This window comes from Rousettus aegyptiacus, unplaced genomic scaffold (genome assembly GCF_014176215.1).
Source record: "Rousettus aegyptiacus isolate mRouAeg1 unplaced genomic scaffold, mRouAeg1.p scaffold_m13_p_7, whole genome shotgun sequence".
In the NCBI taxonomy this organism is placed as follows: Eukaryota; Metazoa; Chordata; class Mammalia; order Chiroptera; family Pteropodidae; genus Rousettus; species Rousettus aegyptiacus.
Window position 1 is genome coordinate 102,892,565 of NW_023416310.1, and position 19,171 is coordinate 102,911,735.

The following is a 19,171-nucleotide window of genomic DNA, read 5'->3' on the forward strand; positions in this document are numbered from 1 at the left end:
ACATTGATTCTTGGGAGGCAATAGTTTTTACTTGACACCCTTGGCTGAGAGGAGAACTGTAGGGTCCTCCTAGCCCAATCCCTGGCACCCTCCCAAGGTTAGCTGAAAGAAAAGAAGCTTGTGTTGCCAGCACTTGGCCTGACCGGGCTCATTCTGCTAGGCCCCCAGGAGCCTACAGTCCAAATGATAGTCAGGGGCCAACCTAGTGACTTTATGGTTTACACCAGAGCTGAACACTCAGTTGTAACTCGGCTTGTGGGCCCCCTTTCTCAAAGACAAGCTACCATTATGGGAGCAAACGGGGGATGAGTCTGTCACCCCTTCCTGAAGCCCCGCCAGTGCAACCTAGGAGGATGAGAAGTTGTCCATGAATTCCTGTATCTGCCCGATGGCCTCATGGCACTGATGGGACAAAATCGTTTAGGAAAACTATAGGCTCTTATTACCTTTGACACACATGGCCAAGCAGCCCTAACCTTGGGGAGGCCAGCGGCAAGGATCATGTTGCTCACGGTTCCCTAAGAAGAGTGGTGACTCTACAGTCTCACTGAAGAGTCCAAACAGAGACCCAAGTTCCCCTTCAAGGTGCTCAGAGTGTGGGCTGAAGACAACCTTCCAGGACTGGCCCGACACATTCCTCCAGTGATGATAGAGTTAAAATCAGGAGCTGAGCCAGCCTGCCAAAAACAGTATTTTATCCCCCCTAAGGCACAAGCGGGGATCCAAAAACATTTAGAGAGACTTCTGAAGTATGGAATTCTCTATCCCTGCCAATCATCCTGCAAAATGCTCCTCCTGCTGGTTCAGAAGCCAGGGACCAATGAATACTGGCCAGTCCAAGATTTATGAGCAGTCATCTAGGTGACTGTCATCCTGCACCCTGTTGTCCTCAACCTATATACCTTCCTATGTCTCACCCCTGCTAAGGCCGCTTATTTCACCTGTCTGGACCTCAAGGACGCCTTCTTCTGCATTCGCCTGGGTCCTCGGATTCAACCAATCTTTGCCTTCCAATGGGAAAGCCCTAAAAGCGGAGAAAAGGGCCAGTTGACATGGACACGACTGCCTCAGGGTTCAAACACTCCATGACCATATTTGGGACCGCTCTAGCCTCACATTTAAAGGACTTCCCAGCAAACCAACAAACCTGTACATTATTACTCCAGTATGTAGATAAACTCCTCCTAGCAGGAAAGACCTATAAGGAATGCATGGAAGGAACACATCTACTCCTCAGTGTCTTTTGGGAAGCGGGTTACAAGGTCTCTAAAAGGAAGGCTCAAATCTGCAAAGAAAGAGTCAAATACCTCGGCTTCCACCTGCCTCAGGGGCAACGTCAACTTGGCCCAAAAAGGAAACAAATGGTCTGCTGGATCCCTGTCCCTACCACCTGACAACAAATCTGTGAATTCCTCAGAGCAGCTGGCTTCTGCAGAATCTGGATACTTAATTTCTCCATCCTGGCCAAATCCCTCTTTAAAGGCCTTCTGTTGTGTAGATTCCTAGAGAAGGCCTCACATTTAAAGGACTTCCCAGCAAACCAACAAACCTGTACATTACTCCAGTATGTAGATAAACTCCTCCTAGCAGGAAAGACCTATAAGGAATGCATGGAAGGAACACATCTCCATCCTAGAGAAGGAATCTACACAACAGAAGGCCTTTAAAGAAATCAAGTGGGCACTCACTAATGCCACCAGACTAGGACTAGGACTCCAAGACTTAACCAAATCGTTCTTTCTGTACATACAGGAGTACACGGGTGTCACAGTAGGGGTCTTAACCCAACTGCTATGATCTTGGCACTGTCCCGTGGCTTATCTCACCAAATAGCTTGACTCTGTCGCCCAGGGCTAGCCACTCCACTTGCAAGCACTAGCAGGCATGGCCTTCCTTGTGTCAGAGGCCGACGAACTGACTATGGGGCAAGAACTGACAGTTCGAGTACCACATTCAGTAATAACATTACTGGAGTACAAGGGACAATACTGGCTAACTAATGCCTATATGGTCTGAAACCAAGGAATGCTGTGTGAGAATCTATGCATCCGCCTAGAGGTAATGTGAACCTTTTATCCAGCCACCTTGCTACCTACTGGGCCTGGCCAGCAAGACCACAATTGCATTGAAATCATGGATGAAATGTTTTCCAATCGACCCAACTTGACAGAGCACCCCCTCAAGGACCTTGATGTAAAATATTACAACACTGACAGTAGCAGCTTTGTGAGGGGAGGAGAATGACTTGCAGGATATGCTATGGTGACCCCTACATTCTACCATTGAGACAAAACCTCTGCCTAGGGGAACTTCAGCACAAAAGGCAGAGCTTATCACCTTGATTCACACCCTTCAGCTGGCAGCAGGAGTGTGTGCTAACATATACAATGAATCGAGAATGCCTTCACCACCCTCCATGTACATGAAGCCCTGTACAAAGAGAAAGGTCTAATCGATTCAGGGGAAAAAGACAAAAACATGAAAAGGAAAATCTAGAACTCTTAGATGCTGTGTTGGACCCCAAGAAAATAGCAGTCATGCACTGCAGAGAACATCAAAAAGGGGACATCATAATGGCCTCGGGCAACTGCAGGGCAGACCATGTTGCCAAACTGGCAGCGGCCAAGGAAAGAGCCTGCCCTACAGCTCTGTTTCCCTGTTTCCCAGTCCCTTAGCCAAAGGGGATCCCAGGTACTTGCCTCAAGAAGCCTGGTTTAAGGCTGAAGAGGGGGAGCCTCCTCCCCAGTGGATGGTGGAAGTTTAAGGTTAGACGAATTATAGTCCTTGGGACCCTACCCCCAGCTTTTGTCAAGCAGTTTCACCAAAGGACTCATCTTGGTCACACTGCCCTAGAAACCACTTCGGGCCAAAACTCCTATGTCTCCCAGCTCTCTAGCATCTCCCGAGCGGTGTGTGAATGGTGCGAAGTCTGTGCCTGCAACAACCCCAGGCAAGTGCCATGTGCCCCACCGGGGGTCCGAAGTGTCAGTGGCATCCTCTTTGAGGGACTCAAAGTAGACTTCACTGAAATGCCTCGATCATGGGGCCTCAAGTATCTCTTGGGTTTTGTATGCACCTATATCTAGTTGGGTAGAGGCTTACCCCACCCGGACTGAGAAGGCCCGAAAAGTAGCCAGACTGCTCCTCTGAGAAATTGTTCCACGATTTGGCCTTCCAAGTACCACTGGCTTAGATAATAGGTCAGCCTTTGTAGCAGAAATAGTGTAGCTACTAGCCAAGAATTTAAATATTAAATGGAAATTACATACTGCCTATCGACCACAAAGTTCAGGACAGGTGGAACACATCAACAGGACCCTTAAGACTCAGTTGGGAAAACGACGTCAGGAGACACATCTTTAGGATAAAGTCCTCCATGGTACTATTAAGAATCAGGTTGGCCCCAATCAAGAAGATTGGGTTCTCCCCCTCTGAGATCCTGTGTGGGCAGACACCACTACTCGTCAAAGGACTATAAAGAGACCTCAAGGAAATACGTGAATTGACTCTGAGACACCAGCTTCAGGCCCTCGGGACCACCTTCCAGACTCTCAGACAATGGGTTAGGGAAAGGCTTCCTGTCAATTTAACCACTGAAGTTCATTCCTTTAAACCAGAAGACTCTGGGTAAAAGAGTAGTATATCCAGCTCTTAAAACCCCTGTGGAGATCCCCCTTTACTGTCATTTTGTCTACCCCCACTGCAGTTAAGGTTGCTGAAATAACACCCTGGATACATCACGGCAGACTTAAACCCACAGCTGCAGAGTGGGAATGCGTTCCAGACTCTTCAGAGCCCCTAAAGGGAACTCTACAGAAGAAAATTCTGACTCTGACGACAGACCAAGGGTAAGCCATTGGCCCTGCTTTGCTCACTCCAGAAGTTTACCAATCTACGCTTGGCAGAAGCCTGAGGATGACATCTTGTCAGGATGGCACCCCTAAAGACTCTTTTCCTTCTTCTTCTACTCCGCCACGTGTGTGGCGACAGTCTCCCCACTTCTTCTTCCCCTTGTACCCGTTGCATGCAAAGATACAGCATAGGGTCCAACACTGCCACTAGCTTCACTTCCATAACCAGCCTACCTGAAGGGTGTGCCCTAAACGTCAACACTCTGCACTCATTAGGGTTTCTGATATTGGATGGGGTACATAAAGGTTAAGTCTGAGAGTAGCCAATCATGCCAAGAACCTGAAAAATTAGGGGAAACTTGGGCATGTTAGCGATGGACCTCAAGCAAGGGAAAGGTCCAAAACAATGCAGAGGACCCAGCAGTTGGAGAAATTGTCCAATGGATGCATAATTCAACCACATCTAAGCCTACACTTTCTCCTAGGCCCCAAAGCCCACAAATGTATGATCAGTTAAAGGCCGTGTTGGGCTAAAACCTTGACTTCCCAACCCCAGGGAAGAACCTCTTTGTTGACCCCGCTGAGAGGATAGCCCATGAACTTGGTGTCACTAAATGATGGGTTTGTGGAAGAGCACTCATGAGTAAACATTGCCCTTGGACGGGAACTAGCCTAGACGTCTTTTACCTCCTCCAGTGGAACTACACAGTGGCTCACTGTGAAGAGGGTTGACCCCAGAGTCAGGTCCTCTCTTCAGAAGTGGTAAAAGTAAAATGTCTTGGCTGGATGGGTCCAGGATACACTCAGTGGGTTGGAGAAACCCCATGTAAAAGAATGCTATTTTTAAATCACACAGACCTAAACTGATGGCCCAAGGCCCCTTCGTGGTATTGGACCAATAAAATTGCAGCAAATGCCCTCATGCTATGGAGGTACCAGCCTCTAAACCAAAAGTTAGAAGAAGATGATGCTCTCTGACCCAGTTCTGGGTCCAAGCATCAAAGCGGGGAATGTGGCAGCCTGATGCTGCCTGGCCATTTCCTGCTCAAAAGAGTTCGTTCCTGACTGCCCTCTCCCCACTTCAAGGACTCTCAGGCTAACATCAGTTTTCTCACAGCTTTCCAACCAATAAATGTTCTTCCTTATATCTATAGCTGTGTAGGAATGACAAGACTGTATAAAACTTCCTGTTGTTACAATCGGGGCTCAGCCTTTGGATAAGAATCCGCTGAGCTGGTGCCGGCATCAATAAATGCTGCTTCCTGCTTAAAGCCTTGGTGTCCCCTCTCTCCGTTCAAGAATCCTGCAACAGCATCTTTGGCAGGCATATTAGAGAAGTAATGATGTGTTCCTTTTCTTGCATCTTATCCCTTGGAACAGTGATTTCGATTTATCTCAATACTGGGGATATTAATATCAATCTCTTGATAAAGGTGGTATCCGCCAGGCTTCTGCACCATCAAGTTATTTCTTCTACTTTGCTATTAATAAATATTTGGGGGAGAGATATACCAAGACCATGTAAATATCTCATAGCTTATCAAGCTTTCCTCCACTAGTTTTAGCATCTAGTGTTTCCTACATAAATGATTATGACTTAGATAGTTATCAAATAGTAATTTTCTAGTGCCATTATTCCTCCTACATTTATTAGTTCAGATTCTATGAACTTCCAGTCAGGATGGCAGAGTAGCTAAAAGCTACACTCCCATTACCACATTAAAATTACAACTAAATTATAGAACAACTGTGATTGAGAACTACCTGAAGACCAGCTGAACAGAAGTCCTATAAGTAAGGATATAAAGAAGAAGCAAGATCGGATTCGTAGGAGGGGCAAAGACGTGGAAAGGGCAAGTCCCACACCCATGGTGTGGTATTTAAGAGTCAGGAGGGATAACACAGCTGTGGAGGTCCCCACTGAAGAGCAAGGGTTCCTAGCCCCACATTGGGGTCCCCAGCCCAGGGCACCAGTAACAGGAAGAGGAGTTTCCATTACATATGGCTGTGAAAAGCAACAGGGACTACGTCCAAATGAGAAAGAGGGGTGCTGGAGATTAAGTTTCCCTCTTAAATAGCCTGCACAGAGACTTGCTTCCTCACAAACCCACTCACTCGGCTCCAGCATAGGGCCAGCAGCTTCGAAGGTGCCAGGGACATATGGAGGTGAGGGGAACTAAACCGACTAGCTTCAAGGCAAGGGATGAAGGGGCACGGTTCTGGGCATCTCTCCCTGGGAATGGAAGCACTGGCAGGTGTCATTGTTCCTTCGTTGAACTCTCCTCCTACTCAGCCAGAAGACACAGGTGAGCACCAAGTCTGAGCTCTGCATTAACCTGGCTAACACTATACACCCCACCCTGGTGGTTCCAGTGCCTGCTTGTGTGGACAAGTGCCCTGCCTCAGCTCACACAACAGACCTTCCTAAAATCTCTCAAAGGTTCACAGTGTGCCCCGTACCTCTCGCCAAGCACCCTTAAGCCCAGCATGTGAGGTAACCAGTCTCAACTTGCATTATAAATCCCATCAGGTGGCCCCAAGCCTTGCATAATTGGTGGCCAATCTTGGCTTGAAATGTAGCTTCAACAAGTGGCCACAAGCCCAGCACAAATTAGAGATGGCCTCAGTTCACACCATGACATCTCCCAAGCGCCTCCAAGCCCAGCACAAGCAGCAACTAACCACAGATCACACTGTAGCTTCTACCAGACCACCTCAAGCCTGGCACAAGCAGCAGCTGACCTTGGCCTGCACTGGAGCCCATCTCAGGAGGCTCCAGAACAACACACCCAGTGGCTGGCTTTAGACCACACCAAAGCACCACCCAACCAGCTGCACAAACGATACAACCAAAGACTTGGTTGGTACCAGAGCCCTGATAAAGTGACTCCTACTCTGGGTGGGAGGGGTCAGCCTCCACACAATAGCTCATCCACTGTAGTAATAGTCAGCACTCACAGCCAGTCAGCCTGAGGGTCAACCATATCCACTGATGTACCAACAGCAATGAAGGCTCAACTGCAACAGGAGGGCACACACAACCCACACAAGGGACATCCCTGCAACACCTGGCTCAAATGACCAGACAGACTATCCCACTGGGCCCCACAGAACATGTACTACATAAGGCCATTCTGCCAAGACCAGGATATGTAGCAGATCTACTTAATACATGGAAACAAACCCACAGAGACAGCTAAAATGAGGAGACAAAGAAACATGTCTCAGATGAAAGGACAGGACAAAACTTTAGAAAAAGAACAAAATGAAATGTAGACAAGCAACCTACCAAATACAGAGTTCAAAACACTGGTTGTAAGGATGCTCGATGAACTTATAAAAACAGATGAACTCAGTGAGAACTTCAACAAAGAGATAGAAAACAAAAAAGAAAGTCAGAAATGAGGATTACAATAACTGAAATGAAGAACGCTATAAAGGGAATCAACAACAAACTATATAAAGCAGAGGATCAAAACAGCGATTTGCAAGGAAAGGTAGGGTAAAATATCCCATTGGAATAGCAAAAACAAAAAAGAATTTTTAAAAATGAGAATAGTTTAAGAGACCTCTGGAACAACATCAAACATACCAACATTCACATCATGGGGTACCAGAAGGAGGAAAAAGATATTGAAAACCTGTTTGAAGAAATAATGACCAAAAAAAAAAAAAAAAAAACTTTCCTAACCTGGTGAAGGAAACAGACACACAAATCCGGAAAGCACAGAGTCCCAAACAAGATCAAACCAAAGAAGACCACACTAAATTACATCATAACATCGTAATTAAAATGTCAAAAGCTAAAGACCTATAAAGGTATAAATCTGAAAAACACACACATGTGGAGGCTAAATAACATGTTGCTAAACAATGAATGAGTTAACAAAGAGATCAAGTAAAAAATCAAGAGATACCTCAAGACAAATGAAAATGAAAACACAATGATCTAACATCTATGGGGCACAGCCAAATCAGTACTAAGAAGGAAATTCATAGAAACATAGGCCTACTTCAAGAAATAAGAAAAATTTCAAATAAAAATCTAATCTTATACTTAAAAGAACTAGAAAAAGAACAAAGCCCAAAGTGAGTAGAAGAAAATAAAGATCAGAGTAGAAACAAAGTCTTTAAAAAACAACAACAACAATAGAAAAGATCAACGAAACAACAATAATAGAAAAGATCAATGAAACCAAGAGCTGGTTCTTTGAATAAACAAGATCGATAAACCTTTTTAGTCAGACTCATCAAGAGAGGGTGCAAATAAATAAAAAACAAAAAAGAAGTACAAGACAACCAACAGTACAAGAATACAAAGGACTTTAAGTAATACAACAAACAAGTACATGCCAACAAACTGAACAACCTGGAATGGATAAATACCTAGAAATATACAATCTTCCATGACTGAATCAAGAAGAAAAAGAAAATCTAAACAGATTGATTACTACTCACGAAATTGAATCAGTAATCAAAAAATTCCCAACAAAAATCCTGGGCCAGATGATTTCACAGGTGAATTTTACCAAAAGAATGAACTGAAAGAATTAACATCTATCCTTTTCAACCTATCCCAAAAAACTGAAAAGGAAGGCTGTCAAGTTCATGTTACGAGGCCAGCATTAGCCTGATTCCAAAACCAAATAAAGATATTAAGAAAAAGGAAAACTATAGGCCAATATCCCCAATTAAAATGGATGCAAAAATCCTCAACAAAATATTAGCGAATCAAATTAAATATACCAAACAGATCATACACATAAACAACAGGATGGATAAGAATCATATGATCATATCCATAAATGCAGAAAAAGCATTAGACAAAATATAGCATCCATTTATGATAAAACTCTCAGCAGAGTGGGAATACAGGGAACATATCTCAAAATAGTAAAAGCCATGAGTGACGAACCACAGCTAACATCATACTCAGCAGTGAAAAACTAAAAGCATTTTCCTTAAGATCAGAAACAAGACAAGGATGTTCACTAACACTATTTTCATTTATCATGGTAATGGAAGTCCTAACCACAGCAACCAGACTAGAAAAACAAAGGGCATACAAATTGGAAAGGAAGAAGTAAAATTGTCAGTATTTGCAGAACATATTATATTATAAAGAGAGAACCTTAAGAATTCACCCTAAAAGTATCAGAATAAATGAATTCAGTAAAGTAGCAGGATACAAAATTAATATTCAGAAATTGGTTGCATTTTTATATATCAATAACGAACTATCAGAAAGAGAAATTAAGAAAACAATCCCATTTAAAACTGCATCAAAAAGAACTAAATACCAAGGAATAAATGTAACAAAAGAGGTGAAAGACTTCTACTTGGAAAATTTTAAGACATTAAAGAAATTGAAAAAGATACAAACAAATGGAAGCACATACCATGCTCATGGATAGGAAGAATTATCATCGTTCAACAATCTACAGATTCTATGCAACTCCTATCAAAACACCAATGGCATTTTTACAGAACTAGAATCAATAATCTTAAAATTTATATGGAGCCACAAAAAACCTTGAATAGCCAAAGCAATCTTGAGAAAGAAGAACATAGTTGGAGGTATCAAGCTTCCTGATATCAAACTATACTACAAAGTTATAGTAATCAGCACAGCATGGTACTGGCATAAAAACAGACACAAAGATCAATGGAACAAAGAGCCCATATATAAATCCATGCCTATTTGATCAGTTCATCTATGACAAAGAAGACAAGACTATATAATGGGGTAAAGATAGTCTTTTCAATAAATACTGTTGGCAAAACTAGACAGCAATATGCAAAAAGAAAAAAATGATGCGAGACCATTTTCTCACACCATGTATAAGAATAAACTCAAAATTGATTAAAGACTTCAATGTAAGACCTGAAATAACAGAATTCCTAGAAGAAAATATAGGCTGTAAACTTTCTGCCGTCACTCTTAGCAGTGGTTTTTTGTTGTTGTTGTTTGTTTTGATATGTCTCTTTAGGCAAGGGAAACAAAAGGAAAAAAAAAACGGGACTATACCATACTAAAGAGTTTTTGCATAGCAAAAGATATCATTAATAAAAGGAAGAGATAACCTACTGAATGGGAGAAGATATTTGCAAATGTTATATCCAATAAAGGGTTAATATCCAAACCACATAAGGAACTCATACGACATCGAAAAAACCCTCAAATAATCCAATTAAAAAATGGGCAGAGGACATGAATAGATGTCTCCAAAAAGGACAGATAGCCAATGTATATATGCAAAGATGTCCAACATCACTAATCATCAGGGAAATGCAAATTAAAACCACAATGAGATATCACCTCACACCTGTCAGAATGGCTGTCATCAATAAATCAAAGAACAACAAATGTTGGTGAGGATGTGGAGAAAAGAGAAGCTGGTACACTGTTATGCATTTATGTACCAAAAACAAGTTAATTTGTTTACAATGTGCCTAACAGGCCAAACATATTTGCTCTCCATGGCATCTACCTTTGTAGCACTTAGCTACCTGGCAAGTATTAAAATAGTAAATGGAATTCAAGCAAAGAGTACCTTATAGCATTTCATCACAATATTGTTATTGATGCTCTAAAAGTTGCTTTAAAAAGTAATTTAGATTGAGTTAATTTATTAAGGGACAGAAATACATATATTATACTTTAGAACAATTTCTATTCAAAAGAATAAAACAATAAAAAATAAGCCCTTTCTTTTCCAAACAATCTAGTCATAAAACCATTAGAATGGGCAGAAAAAGGATATTGGCAAGAGGTGGAGGGCCCTGGTAGCTCTCAGCCTAGAGCAAGATAACTGGAGAAGGTAGACAAGAGTATCCACATGGGAAGACAGCGTGGCACAGAGTTTCAAGAGTCCATGGATGTCAAAGTTCAAGCTAGATAAAAAGGGCATCTATGCATAGGGATGATGGCCCAGCTCAGGAGAATAAGGGTGTCCACACTGAGGGAAAGCATGATGTGGGGATTCAGAGCCCGAAAACACTGAGGAGGTAATCCATGCGAGGGGGAAGTCAGCTGGGGGAAATTGGATCCCAGATTAGAAAGGGCATCCCTATAAAAAGCCACCAGGTAAAGAGTATCAGAGACTCAGAAAGGTAAGGTGTCCATGAGTGGGGAATGAGGAGGGATCTAGCATGGGCACTCAGAGCCAAGCAGGGTGAGGAGGGCTGGCATAAGGGGCACAAGAGTCAGTCCGGCATGGGGTGTTGGAGCTCTAGTGCCTGGGAGATACAACCATGACCTGTCTTCCTACAAATTTTCATCTACAAACCTCAAGTGACCCCCTGACACTGTCATGTAACCCTGTAACACTACCATAATCAATTTACTCTCTGGGATAAAAACTACTTTACACTTTTTCTAGCTTCCATCAACCCCTTCTCCTACCCTCAGCCAATGATTTCACTTCTCTTTTCCATTGAGAACACAGAAATGATCAAGAGAGAACTTAATCATTCTTTCACCACTATATTTACGAATTATATACTCTGCTGTCATCCTCTTGCAATGGATAAACAGAGAATGCTTATGTTAACTTCTTCAGCTGAGCAATGGATCTTATCTCTTCCTGCCTACTCAAGGATTTTGCTCTGCAATTATCTTCTCTCCTGCATCAATTTTTCCCTCTATCCAGGGTCATCCCTATCAGTTTATAATTGCTCTAGTATCTCCCACTTTTAAAAATATGACATATAGGATAAAGAAACATCTGAGCAAATAAGCATCTACATAATTTACAGTATCAGCCAGAAGCAAATCAAAACTGATGAGATGCAGACAATAGAAAAATGAGCTTCTGAATGTACAAGTCAGCTGAGGAGATGTAAATGAGGTCAGAGTAAGAATGGGAATAACTGAGGTAAGCGAAAGTTTGAAAGTAGAAGGGTGCGATGGTGGGGAATGAGGGGGTAGTAAATTAGGCAAATAGAGCAACATAGAAATCAAAATTCCTAAGTAGATAGAAACAACTGAAGACAGGTGAGAAAGATTGGTGAGGAGCACCAGAAAAATTCAGGTGTTTATAAGACAAAGTAAACAGTATTACATGCAGAGACATATCAAAATAGGTAAAAGGAAAGACAAGAGAAGCTGAAGATATAAGAAAGTGAGAGGAACTGAAATGATTGGGAAAATTGAGGGGATGTGGGCAATTCGGGTGAGGGGAATGGCTCAACCCACAGAAGCAGGTATGAAGACTTAGGAGAGAAGAGCTGATGAACAAAACAGTGTGGGTGGGAGCTCAGAACTGGGAAATAAGAGTAGCTGAACAGTGGGTAGCAAGTGAAAAGAGCTAAACCACCAAGGCCATAAGAACCACAGGGAGGACATGAGCAGGTAGCTGTGAAAAACAACTCCTGAAAGATGAAAGCATTTGGAAAGGGGAGTGGGTGAAAAATTGAGATTGGACAGAGATACCAGAGCATCAGTCAACATGGAAACATCAAATGAATGAATGAATTAAAAAAATATAAACAAGAACAACAACCAACAAAATTCCCCTTGATCCTGCAAACCTTTTCAGCTACTGTCCTATCTCTCTTTCCACTGACAGCAAAACTCATAAAACAATTTTGTGTGTTTCACTTCCTTACCTCTTGTTTTTTAGATTAAAACTGGTTTTGTCAAGATCACCAATGGCTTCCTCTTATTTCAGCTTCAACGTATTTGACAAGGTTGATGACTCCTCTTTTCTTGTAACATTTTATTCTCAGGTCTTCCAAGACAGGACTCTCTTAGTTTTCCTTACTTTACCTACTTACTACTAGTTCTTTTAACATCTTTTGCTGGCTCCTCCTCCTCATTCCTATTCCTAAGTGCTCATGTGCTCTAGGTTCAGGTCTTGGACCTCATCTCTATATTTGCTCCCTATGATACCATCAGGCTTTACTAATTATATGTAACTAACTATATATATCGTGATTCCTAATTGTCTTTCTCTAGCCCAAATCTCTTCCATGTACGTACTTCTGTCTGCCTACTGGACATCTCCTTTGAATATCCAACAGACATCCCAAATTTACATGTTTAAACCACAGACACCCAAATCTCTTTTTTACAGAGTTTTCCCATTACAATAAATGACAACACTGTATTTAGTTGTTCAAGTCAAAATACTTGATGATTCTATCTCTTTCATATACCATCATCTAAATCGTTAGCTAATATGTTGATTCTTCCTGTAAAATACATCCCCAATCCCCAGGACATGGAAGCAGCTGACGTGTCCTACAATAGATAATTGGATAAAGAAGCTGTGGTACATATATACAATGGAATATTACTCAGCCATAAGAAGAGATGAAATACTGCCATTTGCGACTACATAGATGGACCTCAAGATATTCATGCTAAGCGAAATAAACCAGAAAGAAAAAGTTGAAAATCACATGATATCACTTATATGTGGGATATAAACCTAAAAACAACAAATGAACAGGACAAACAGAGACTCATGGTCATGGACAACAGACTAGTAGTTACAAGAGGATAGGGAGGAGGGGGAGGCAGACAGGTAAAGGGGGTCAAATATGTGGTGACGGAAAGAAATCTAACTATGGGAGGTGAACACACAGTGTAAACATACATATGCCTTACTGTCAAAGTGTACAGCTGAAACTTACTAAATTTGGTTAACCAATATCACCATTAAAATATTTTTTAATTAATTAAAAAGAAAAAAAATCCCCAATCCAAGCATTTCTCACCATTTCTACCACTACTACCTTAATCAAACCACCAATATATCGCACTTGGATGATCATAAAATCCCCTTTATTAGTCTCGGCCTTTCCATCCTTGCCATATACAGAGTCTTCCCTCAGTAGCCAGACTGATTGCTTTAAGATGCCCTTTTCTTGCTTAAAATCTTCCAACAGATTCCTAATTAACTAAGAATAGAACCCAAGGTCCTAAGGATGTATTACCTTCTACCTCTCTGACTTAATTTTCTACCAGTCTTTCCCTTGTCATTTTTCTACTCCTTGTGATTCCAATTTTGCAATTTGTAGTAACACTGACTGAAGTGTTCTTCCTCCAGATTCTGAGTAACTCACTCCCTCGTGAATGAATGAATGAGTGAATGAATATTTAAAAGATAACTCTAGTTGCTATGTGAAAAAGAGAACTTCAAGAATGAAGGCAGAGACTTACAACAAACAAGATAAGACTACACAATGGGGTAGAGACAGTCTCTTCAATAAATGGTGTTGGCAAAAATGGACAGATACATACAAAAAAATGAATTAGACCATTTTTTATACCATGTACAATTATAAACTCGAAATGGATTAAAGACTTAAATTTAAGAACTGAAACAATAAAGCTCCTAGAAGAAAACATGGGCAATAAACTCTTTGACATTGGTCTTAGCAATGTTTTTTGGCTCTACCTCCTACAGCAAAGCAAAAAAAGCAAAAATAAACAAATATGACCACATTGAACTAAAAAGCTTTTGCACCACAAAAGAAATCATCAACAAAACAAAAAGGCAATGTACCAAATGGGAGAAGATATCTGCAAATGGTATATCCAATAAGAGGTTAACATCCAAAAAATACAAAGAACGCATACAGCTCAACATCAAAAAAATAAAATACAATTTAAAAATGGGCAGAGAACATGAACACATTTCTCCAAAGAGGTCATACAGATGGGCAACACACAAAAAGAGATGCAGACATAATTCATTATTAGGAAAATGCAAATCAAAACCACTATGAGCTATCACCTCACACCTGTCAGAATGACTATCATCAATAAATAAACAAACAAATGTTGGCAAGGATGTGAAGAAAAGTGAACCCTCATGCACTGTTGATAGGATTGTAAATTTGTGCAGTCACTATGGAAAATAGTATGGAGGTTCCTTAAGAAATTAAAAATAGAACTAGCATATGATCTAGCAATTCTATTTCTGGGTATTTATCCAAAGAAACCCAAAACACTAATCCAAAAAGATATATACACCCCATCTTCGCTGCAGCATTATTTACAATAGCCAAGATATAGAAGCAACCTAAGTGTCCATCAAGAGACAAATGGATAAAGAAGTGGGGTGTGTGTGTGTGTAAAACAATATTACTCAGCTAAAGAAAAGAATAAAATCTTTCAATTTGTGACAACATAGATGGACTTAAATGGTATTATGCTAAGTAAATAAATCAGAGAAACACAAATACCATGTGATTTTATTTATATGTGAAATCCAAAAAACAAAATAAACGAATAAACAGAAACAAACTCATTGATACAGAGAACAAACTTATAGTCACCAGATAGAAGGGGGGTTGGGAAAGATGGGCAAAAACGGCAAAAGATATTAAGAAATACAAATTACCAGTTATAAAAATAGTAATGGGGAGGAGAAGAACAGCATAGGGAACAAAGTCAATAATACTGTAATAACGATGTAAGATGCCAGATTGGTACTAGATTATCCGGCAGCCACTTTGTAAGGTATATGTCTAATCACTATGTTGTATACCTGAAACTAATATTGTATGTCAACTATAATTGAAAAATGAATTTAAAAAAGAATGAGAACAGGAAAATAAGTTTGTAGACTATTAGAATAGTTCACAGGAAAGAAGATGGTGGCTCGGACCAAGAAAGGAGCAATGCAGATGGGATAAAGGGACAAATTCTGGACATGTATTAGAAGAGTTGCTAAGAATTGCCTATGAATTAGAAACAGAATTAGATCAAAGAATCAAAGGATGACACTCAGGTTTTGGCACAAGCAAATGTGTGAATATATTAAACTGCAGAGTACTGAGATACTAACAGGCCTGAGAATGTGAGAGGGGTAAGGAGACAAGGAACTAAAAGTTCTGTTTTGAACATGTTAAATTTGAGATGCCCATTAAATATTCAAACAGCTAGACACATATGTCTAGAGTTTAGAAAAGAAGTTAGGGCTAAATATGTTAAGTTTGGGAGACACCAGCATATAACCAGTACATAAAGCGAGGAGCCGAAATGAGATCACCTAAGAAGAGTCAAGCAAAAGTAGACTCAGCAAAGATTACAGTGTGGCCTGTGAAAAGGGACTTAATAAGATTATACCCTGGAACCCAAGAGAGCGATGTTTTTTAAAAAGGGCATAACCAATTATATCAAATCTGAGAAGTTACTTAGAATTAGAAAATGACCACTTTATCTGGCAACATGGGTATTACTGGTGACCTACCAAAAGCAGTGTTTGTGGGGGGGAAAAAAATAAAGAATGAATTCTAAACAGAGTAGGCTGAAGAGAAAAGAGGAAGCAATGAAGACAATGAGTACATATAAATCCTGTGAATTTTGCTATAAACTAGAAAGGACAAGAGGTAGTAGCCAGAGGGTGATTTGGAATAAAGGGACAGTTTTTTGTGTTTGTAGGCTGGAGCTACCAGAGCATGTTTACATGCTAATGTGAATGATCCAATAAAGAGAGAAAAACTGCTAATGAAAGAGCAAGAAGGAACAACTGAAAAGCAAAATGTCTGAGATGACAAAAGGGATTGGATCCAGCCTCCAAGAGCTGATCCAAGAAGGTACGAATAGTTACTGTAAAGAGGGCTCAGTAAATGTACTAAGTGATATTTCTAAGAAAATTAGTAAATAATTATTAGTTATCTTTAGTCATATAAAGTGGAAACAACTTAAATGACTATCAATGGGGGCCATTAAATAAACTACAGAATATAAACTCAATGGAATACTATTTAGTAAAACAATGAAATAAAAGTGTGTGTGTGTGTATGTATATATAAACAAAACCTATGCAGTACAACACTAAATATTTTATTTGTACGGTGGTATAATAAAATTACTACCTATGTGTTAAAATACGTGTGTGAATGTATATATGTATAAGTGAGTATATTTATATATGCACACAGATGTTTTCATGAACACAGAAAAAAAGCCTAAAACAAATATACAATAAACTTTTTGAGGGGTATTGAAAGAGGTGTATGACTCCACTACAGTATATGAAGCAAGAAAAATCTTGTTGTTAGGCCAAAATATGTATAGAAAATTCTATGTCCTTTACACAAACTAACGGTATAAATCCCATAATTCAAATAAATTCATATGCAAAGACTTTCATCACAGTACATTTTCACAAAAAAACTAATAGCAATTAAATGTAAAAGAATTATGTAGTTATGAAAAATGTTCATAAAAGGTCATGTGTTTGAAGGAAGAAATATTTCGGATATACAAACAAGTATAAAGATTAAAAGAAACAACCACGTACCAAACACTCATATAAAGAATTTAATATATTAATATTATAATAACTATGTATATTGCCAGGTGGGTACTAGACTAACCACTATGCTGTATACCTGAAACTAATATAAAATAATATTGAATGTCAACTGTAATTGAAAATAAATTAAACATAAAAAGAATTTAATATGGTTTTTAATATAAAATGCTAAGGAACTTTATGATAATGTTAAATGGAAAAAAACTCAGAATACAAAATTTGAGTATGACTTCAGCTATGTAAAACTGTATGTAAAGGAGAAAATACATGAAAATGTCAACAATGGTTTTCACTGGGTACTGAGAAGACTGCATGTGGGTGATTTTCATATCTCTTTACACTTTTCCACTTCCAGGTTTTCTACAATGAGTTGTTATCACTTTTATAAATGTAAAAATTTTACTTTAAAAGTACAAAATTTTACTAGTACCATTACCTTGGGATCATGAACAAAAGTATTCCCTTTGGTTCCAGGAGGGAAATCTCCAGTGCAAATATATTTTAGACATTCGATGATTGTCTAAAGAAAGATAAGTTATATTATTTAGTTATAAGAGAGTCACATAAATTTATCATAAAATGTTAATTAATTATAAAAGTATTTACCAAAGAAACTATAAAGGATACATTCTAATAAAATTTGACATAAACCCGTAATGTAGATACGGTTAAGTGTTAAAGAATAATTGCTATTAAGTTCCTAGAAAAGCTATATAATAAAGGAAGTATACTAAAATAAAATAAGCAACCTTTATTTGAAAAAAAAATTTCTATTTCCGATTAAAACCCTTTAAAGTAATTCAACAGTAACAATAGCTAATGCATGGTAACATGGTTACCATAGCTGATAACACTGTGTTGGATGTGTTAATTAACTAGATAGGGGAAATCCTTTCACAATACATAGGTATAGCAAATCACCAGGATGTATACTTTAAAAATCTTACAATTTTTTATGTCAATTATACCTCAATAAAGCTGAAATACTTAAAAAAGTTAAAAAAAAAAAAAAAAACGAAACTCAAAACCGATGGCTAAAAGTTGTGTAGATCTTATTATGTGCCAGGTATTGTACTAACCACTTTTACTTACATTAACCATTTAATTCTGACATTAATCCTAAGCTGTAGATTTTTATCTTCATTTTATGAATGAGAAGACTAAGGAACAGCATTTAGGTCACTCTTGCCCACAGTCACACAGCTAATAAATGATGAAGCAAAAGATTTGTATTCAGGGAGCCAGTGGTCATAAACACTATACTACTCTTCTTCACAGTAGTGCACTTAATACAATACTAGGTACATAATAGGCATTCGATAAATAATGATATGTTTACATAAACAAAAGTAGACAAGAGTCAGGCTTTCAACTCTCAATACTAAACCTTATCTCCTTAACACTTTTCACAAAATTGCATTTACTTTTCCTGTTACACACAGATATCTTTTTGCTTTATCTGAAGCTACCTTTCCAGGCCACACAGCCTCTTGGCTATTTTCTGTAATTACTTGCCATTCCGCGCCCAACTCATATTTCTGAGTGTTCCCAGTGCTTTAAAAAGTCACAGTAAATAAGTTGTGCTCAATTTTTTTTAACTAGGTAAAAACATCCCAACAACAAAATATAAGTATACCTCGGAGATATTGCAGATTTGGTTCCAGACCACAAAAAAGTAAGTCCTAATCTTTTTGCTGGTGAAGGGGCTTGTCTTCAGTATGTAAAAAATAATGCAACATCTGTGAGGCGTGCACTAAAACTAGGTATGTCTGCAGTTTTCTAATTTAAGACCCATCGTATGTTTCATTTTAAAATTAAGCCATTTTCTTTCCCATTTATTATGCTTAGACAGTTGGCATACTTGGAAACTCACATATTTATATTTTATAACTTTTATAGAAATTCCTGCATTAGGACAACTACCAGAAGTGAGTGCTATGCTTTGGGACCACAGTGTTAAAAAAAAAAAAAAAAAAAAATCGATACAAATACTTCTTGTAGAACTGTGAGCTCTGGAGGCGGTAGCTCCAGGTCTCTTGAGAT

At 39.3% G+C, this 19,171-nt stretch overlaps 1 protein-coding gene across 2 annotated transcripts in view; it reads right to left on the reverse strand.

Moving 5' to 3' along the window:
- The window catches only part of RAD50 (RAD50 double strand break repair protein), an 84,149-nt gene that overhangs the window by 64,246 nt on the left and 732 nt on the right, over positions 1-19,171 (reverse strand). For both annotated transcript variants that reach the window (XM_036224182.1, XM_016118400.2), the window contains exon 2: positions 17,565-17,648. Coding sequence is in view for 1 of the 2 variants with exons in the window: in XM_016118400.2 (XP_015973886.2) it covers positions 17,565-17,648 (84 nt within the window). In the remaining variant the exon portion in view is untranslated. The remainder of the gene's footprint in view (positions 1-17,564; positions 17,649-19,171) is intronic.